The sequence below is a fragment of the Clupea harengus genome, chromosome 20 (genome assembly GCF_900700415.2).
Source record: "Clupea harengus chromosome 20, Ch_v2.0.2, whole genome shotgun sequence".
Taxonomy (NCBI): domain Eukaryota; kingdom Metazoa; phylum Chordata; class Actinopteri; order Clupeiformes; family Clupeidae; genus Clupea; species Clupea harengus.
Genome location: NC_045171.1, coordinates 6,979,495 through 6,986,844, shown reverse-complemented (window position 1 = coordinate 6,986,844; position 7,350 = coordinate 6,979,495). Strand labels below are relative to the sequence as shown.

Here is a 7,350-nt window from a genome sequence, read left to right as displayed (position 1 = left end):
AGCCTTTTTTCGATTCCCAAGGTGCTTTATATGCATTGCAAGGGACCTGCAATAGCTAACAGCCATCTAGAAGCCATTTTGTGGTCAGTACAATTACCTACTGTATTACCTATGTCTATCTATACGTCTAGTCATTTGACAAGTCCATTTCAATTCACCATCGTAATATAAAGGCTGTTAGACTACATCCACGACACGCCCAGATTCAGACCAGACCTGAGCCATACTCCCCCCCCCCCCCCCCCCCCCCACACACACAATCTGTTCCACAAACTCCTAAGAAATGCATTGAATAACAGGCATGGACCAGACAACCATGTTACCATTCCAACATATGATAAATGCTCTGAACACTTTGAGCTCAAATGGCTAAACAACAAAAATAGTATTTGTTTCATTTTAATAATTTAATTTAGATACATTTTTTTTGTAATTGCTGACAATCATTACATAAGATATATTTACAGGTCATTATGAAATATTGTTATAATTTACAGGAGTTTATACAAAAAAATGTTTGACAGATGTCTTGATTACAGAATCCCGATGCTGTCATATTTTGTGATGGTAATTCCCAGTGGATTAAGATCTATGTACAGATAAACTCAGTATTAGATAAATCTTATATTTTTCATATACATATATGTGCTCTTTGAGGCCTTGGAAAAAATGTTCTCAGTGTTGGTTGATGAGAATACTGTACTTTGTTCCCTTTGTAACCCAAAGTAACCAACATTTAGAAACCTAATACACCAAAAAATACCTTTAAATAATGATTAATTACATCAACATTTGAGAATACCTATATAATTATAAAATTGTGTATTTTTTTTTTTTTTTAAAACATCATCTACGGTTATGAAACTGAAATCTATCGATTATGACAATGGTTTACAGTTGATACCGACAGACCTTCCTGGCCTGTGCTTTGCACTGTCAAAGGTCAAAGGCCAAAAAAACAATCCCGGCATGTCTGGTCCCAGCTGTGCGTAGCACGTTTGAAAGATGGTACACTTGAAAAGATGAAAGGACAGCCCTGGCAGGGCCTCAGCTGCACACCATACACTGGGTTTTGTTTTTTTTTGTACAGAAAAGAGGTGTGGACTGCAGCGATTCAAATCATTGCGATGGCCAAAAAAAGGGACAAAGCTCTGGAGAAGGCTGACTGGACCACGAGTCCGAATGCCGCGAGAGAAGGGCGGGAGAGGTACCAATCTGAAGTCAGGGCAGTGATTTATTTTTATGGTCAGAATCCCCATAATTCCCATGTCAAGCTTGATGTCTCCTGTTCCGGTAAAAGCACCATAGAGAGTCATGTGGCCTATGGCGAAAAGTTCTTCTCATCGGTCGCTAAACATGTCACCCCGCTAAAACCAAAGATTTTCAGACTCTGACCCTGGTTGTCGTTGGTTTTTCTGAGGCAGTGGTCTGCATGGAATCCAAACAACTCATATGAAAGAATAACACTTTTTTTTCCAAAACTAGTTAAAATTAAGAATGCATTGTGCTCCATCTCAATAACCGAGATTTAAATGATATCAAACCGAAGCATGCTTTTCAAAAAGATGTTTGATATATAGCGACTATAGGAGAAAAAAAAAGGCTTTCAAGGAGGACCCCTTTTAAAAATGGATGCAGTTGGCTTGGCTACGAAGTAAATAGGTATAGTAAACTGAAAAACAAAGTCTTAAAAGTATATGCAAACACAAGCATAAATATTTGAACCACAGAATATGCTACGAATGACAAATATACGTGATAAACTGGAGCTCTGGAACAGGCGTCGCAATATCGCATGTCTTTAAAATCTTGCTTTTCCACACTATCCACACGCTCTGTCAGTCATTCCAGCATTCACAGAATAAATTCAGTTAATCCAAACTCCTGATGTCAGATTCTTTCTCCAAAGTGTCTTTTTCTTCCATCTTCGGTGTTGTTTTCATTGTTTTGATTTCTCACAATTATTGTCATCTTTTTTGAAAAAAAAAAAAAAAACAATAAGCAAAAAACGGGGAAAAAAGAAAAAGAAAAAAATCAGTGCACTGTTCCTTTTCGTTTGCCTTTCATTGCATCCCCACACAACAAACACACACACACACACACACACACACACACACAATTCCTCAGTTCAGCCCCACTGCTAGTGCCTTGTCTCCTTCTAATGGACGTAATAGAGCCAGTAGACCACATTGAAGAAGGAGAACACGGTGGGGAATATCATCCGAGACCACTTGTCGATGGAGTTGACGTCGGACAGGTCGGGGATGTTGACCTTGAGCTGCGAAGCCCGCCGGCGCAGGCGGCTCTTCTTGGTGGCGTGGCGCTCCAGGGCGCTGTGGCCGTAGTTCTGGCGGGCCATGGCGGCGCGGCGGTACTGCAGGGTGGTGCTGTCGTACGCCAGCATGGTGCTGCGCGGGTCCCCGCCCAAGGCGCGGGACAGGTCGGAAGACACCATCTCGTTCTTCATCTCCAGGGTGCCCAGCAGGATGTTGTCGTCCGGGTTCATCTAGAGAAATAGAGCGAGAGAGACAGAGAGGTGGAAATGGACAGAGAGCAAAAGAGAGAGAGAGAGGAGAGAGAGAGAGAGACATAGCAGGACAGAAATAGAGAGGCAGGGAGAGAGAGTGACAAGGAGAGATGGAAAGAAAGAGATACAATAAAAGAACAAGAGAGAGAGAGGAAGAGAGAGACAGAGAAAGAGAGAGAGGAAGAGAGAGAGAGAGAGAGAGAGATGAAGAGAGAGAAACAGAGGGAGAGTGTACAGTGGGTGTTTTGTAGTATGGGCCTTTCGTGGCAAAATTAGTCATCGCCTCTGGACTGATGTGTGTCTGAAAGTGATTTTTTGGTTTTGCACTTTGCATTCAGTTATCATTTCACTACCAGACTGTTCAGGAAATATCTGTGCAGCATATGTAGTCTACAGTTCATACAATCAGACTGTCAGACATGTGATTACATGTTAAATGTTGTAATTACAATTGGCTTCTATATGTTAATAATAGTAGAGACACAACATATAAAGTGTATATATTTATATATATATATATACATATATAAAGTGTTAAGATAACTAAAGTGCAAGACTGAGGATTTACGATGAATACGTTCAACTCACACATACTTTGTAGACTGTATGACGTTGTCAGCTGCATCATTAATAACTAAAACACTCTTTGCAAACCCAGCGAAATCAAACAATTCAATGGAAAAAAAGTCATAACTCATTTCCGAATTTCAACCATGGTCTTGGTTAAAATTCTTTCTGCATGTAAATAGCCAGGTAAATAAAGGCAAATAAAAAGGACAGAACGAAATCATGAGGAGCGGAAAAAACTGGAGATCAACAGTGACGAGCCGCTAAGCTGAGATGGAGGAGAGGTTCAAGGTGAAGAACAGGAGGGAGGAACAAAACGGTGGAGGAGTACAGGCTTCTACTCTCCTGCCAGTGATGCTAGAACAGCCAAAGACCCTCACAACATCATGCAGTCTGCTGGCTCACGCTCAGTAGCTTGCTATTTCTTTGGCTTGAAACGCTTGGCTAGACTAGGTTAGACCATCTACCTCATCCAATCACATGACAAGTATCAAGGTTAATTTCTGTTTCATAGGCTAGCTACATTACACTTGACACTGTTGGGGGGGAAAAAAAGAGAAAGAAAATAGCATGTGTCCTCTTCAAGCCTACGTGGCCGTCATGGAGTAAGATAACCAAGAGAAAAAATAATGTCATCTAGAGGCTCTAGACTGTTAACACTAAGCTGGCAGAAAGGGTCGGAGGGAGACTAGAGTCAGGTGCAAACCGTGATCAAAGCAAGGAAAGAACAGAATGGTGAAAAAACAATGATGGTAGCCATCGTCAAATTCAAAGGAATAAAAGGAAATTCATTCATTCCAAAAAAGGAAAAAAGAGGAGGGGGTTGGGAAAGAAAACCAAAAAATAGCGTTGCACTTTTTTTTATTTTTTTTATTTGCTTCGGACTGGGTATTGATGCAGATCCATCACATAGTCCTTCTTTTCTGTTGCTGTTTTTTTTTTTCACTTCCAGCCAGGGGATAAGTACCTTATTTCTTTGCTCGCCTAGTCCTAATGCCGCGTCCTCTGCAAAGATCGGATCCCACATCGAGTCATATGCGTCAATTTCCCTCTGTTTCATTCGGGCATACAGAGCATCGTCTCTCTGAACTACATTTCCCATCAACCACTGCAAGCACACAAAATCATCAGGGTTACTTCGAAAACGGGAGCTTGCAACACTCAGAGAAAGAGAGAGAGAGAGAAGAGAGAAAAGGATTTGGCACATCTAACTTATAAAACTAAATAAGATTATGACGGGAGGCGGTTCAAGCGCTGCCAGCCATGTTGTTTTTTTTGTCTGTTTCTCTTTTTCCTTTTTTGGTTTTTCACTCTCTGTGATAGCTCGCCCTTGGAAAGAGACTGTAAGAGCAGGCCCAATGTACCGTACAGTTCAGTAAATGAATGGTCGACTTTCCACCACCATTCATAGGGCAAAATTAGTATCATGTCAGAATACATTTCCATTCCACAGTGGTTGCTTTACTGAACCAGTGGTACTGCGGAAATAACATTAAAAAAAGAATAGAGCCAGGAGTGTATCCAATGCTGTGGAGCAACCATCAAGAACCTTCAACCTGGAAGTGAAACTGTTACTGTTAATGACAGTTTTAAGAAATTAGAGTATCTGTGTTTGAGCATGTGCATGTGAGTGTTTGCACAAGTGTGGGTGTGTGCATGTGTGTAACGAGACAAACAGAGGCAGTACCTTGTTGGGGTCAGATCTCATCTTCTCGTTGTTGGCCAAGGCAGCTTTTTCCGCCGCCTTCTTCTGTCGCTGGGGCCCCCGCCCGAAGAAGATGTAGTTGACAAAAGCATACTCCAGCAGGGCGAGGAAGACGAACACGAAGCAGCCCATCAGGTACATGTCAATGGCCTTCACATAGGGGATCTTGGGCAGGGTCTCCCTCAGATGTGTGTTGATAGTTGTCATGGTGAGCACCGTGGTGATACCTGGACACAAACAACACCAACCATCAATGAAAATCACCATCACCGTGTCCAGCCTACACCGCTCATATTCTAAGACAGTCCGGACTTCTCTGCATTAAATCCTGCAGCGAACCAACAAACTGGAGGTCGTCCAGTTCAAACAGTGGCCGTCCCCTGAAATTGTGCAGAACAGAGAACGCCTTTGTGTGCATTTAAACAGCCTAGAATAAATGCAATTTGTTCGAGTGACTATTACATTTCCATGCTTTATTATAAATATATTAAGGTCCTCATAGACCACTGAACATAATCCGCTTATCAACGTTTCTCTCTGTTAACATCCCTGCTTCAGCTGGACAAGCATTGTGCCTTTCTCCACACAAACATGTCATTTGGGGTTTATGCCACTGTACAAACCACAGTGCTAAAACAAATATTAGGATAGTGTACAAATCTTCAATCACGATCACAGGTCTCAGTTTCTTTCCATGTTCATCTTTCCTTTTTTTTTTGTCGTCGTCATCATTGTTGTTGTAACCGTGGTGGTCTCCAACCATGCAGTATTAGTCACAGCACAATTCACCTGCCTTTTGATTTTATTTATTTAATTATTTAGCTATTCCCTTCAAGTTTCCCCCATTGTGTTTATTTTTCCTAGTCATCTGCATGCGCAATCTGTATTTGGTCAAATTCACACGTATTATAAATAACCACAGTCGTGCACACATGCTCTTTGGCGTCCGATCGCCTTCAATGCCATTAGTCACTGGCTCTGTTGCTCACTACTGTGCAATACACTTGGCCGTGGCCGGCCCGCGACTGGGCCGCAACCGGCCCACGACTGGGCAGCAACCGGCCCGCGGCTGGGCCATGACTGGCCCGTGACAGGCTGCATGTGCTGGTGTTGTTTTTGAAAGCAAAACCCACCCCGTGCAGAGAGAGCAGAGGATGCTTTGCAACACTCACTCAGCCAGATGGCTTCACAGAGAGAGAGTGAAAGAGGGAGGAAAAGACCGGGAGAGAAAGAGAGTAAGATTTAGAGTATGACAGAGAGGGTGGGTGAGAGTGGGGAGAGAGAGGGGGAGAGAGAGAGGCAGAGAGAGGGGAGAGAGAGAGAGGCAGAGAGAGGGGGAGAGAGAGGGGAGAGAGAGGGGGAGAGAGAGGCAGAGAGAGGGGAGAGAGAGAGAGGCAGAGAGAGGGGAGAGAGAGAGAGGCAGAGAGAGGGGGAGAGAGAGGGGAGAGAGAGGGGGAGAGATAGGGGAGAGAGAGGGGGAGAGAGAGAGGCAGAGAGAAGGAGTACTTAGGCTGGAGGAAAAGACAGAGAGAGAAAGAGAGCAAGATTTTGAGTATGACAGAGAGGGCGGGTGAGAGAAGAGAGATGAACAGAAATGAGAGAGGGAGTGCTCGTTAAAAGGAGGGGAAAATGGACCACGCAAGACGAAGGAGCAAGAAAACCCATGATCGAGCTGGGGAAAGGAAAAAAATGACATACAGAGATATAGAAAGACACAAAACGGTGCCATGAAAAGGGAAGACATAAAGAAAGGTAGAGACCATGTAAACAAAGAGGAGGGGAAAAAAAAGGATATATAGGTGGAAGGGGTGCGGAGAGATGGAATGAGGGATAGAGTGACGGAGACACACGACTCAATCTCCAGCACCCTCATTAGTCACCCACTTTATCTTCCTTTCAGGTGAATTAGAGTCAGAGAAGCTGCTTGGCCCTTATGGCAGGAGCGGAGCCCCATTAGGCGGGGGAAACAAATCAGCCACTGGCATCTGGGGTTGAGTTTGTCAGGGAAACCAGCAGCGATACATCACTGCGGATCAGCCGCGTCTCCCCGCTCGCCCAAACAAGATTGGAGGAGGCAGTGTTTGTCAGGCTGGTCCCACTTTGTGGCGGAGGAGCCGCAGACAGGGAACGCCATTAGGAAGAAGAAACCCCAGCTAGTCTGTCTGTCTGCCTGGGTCCCCGGGAGGGGTATGTCCTCACATAACAGCACTTTGCATTGATTATGTGAGTGACAGTCACACGGCCCAATTAGGGAGCATTCTGCCCGCTCCAATCTCAGCATGTTCCGGGTACTTAAGGCCTTGATGAGACATCCCCTCTCCAGAGTGATGTCAGAACGGATCCCAACTGGCAGCCGGATCTGGGCCGGTTTTGGCCCTCGTCTGGTGATCATGGCTGGATCCGCTCTGTTGCTTGCAGCTAGCTAGGATATGTCAGGTCACTAAGCTAACCATTCTGTCTTGCTTCTGCTTTGTAGCTTCAGAGCTACTGGTTGTTGCACTTACACAAATAAACACCACCAAGCTAGTCGTGTACTAGTGAAAGTCTGAAT

The 7,350-nt window shown here is 44.2% G+C and overlaps 1 protein-coding gene across 2 annotated transcripts in view; it reads right to left on the bottom strand.

The window, feature by feature from the left end:
• Positions 1 to 383: 383 nt before the first annotated feature.
• The window catches only part of gabrb2a (gamma-aminobutyric acid type A receptor subunit beta2a), a 29,454-nt gene continuing 22,487 nt past the window's right edge, over positions 384 to 7,350 (bottom strand). The window contains exons 8-10 of one of the 2 annotated variants that reach the window (XM_031587450.2): positions 4,782 to 5,026; positions 4,062 to 4,202; positions 384 to 2,506 (exon numbers count right to left, since the gene is read on the bottom strand). In XM_031587450.2, coding sequence (XP_031443310.1) covers positions 2,159 to 2,506; positions 4,062 to 4,202; positions 4,782 to 5,026 — 734 coding nt within the window. In that variant the 3' untranslated portion in view covers positions 384 to 2,158. The remainder of the gene's footprint in view (positions 2,507 to 4,061; positions 4,203 to 4,781; positions 5,027 to 7,350) is intronic. The other variant, XM_031587451.2, reaches the window with a different exon arrangement.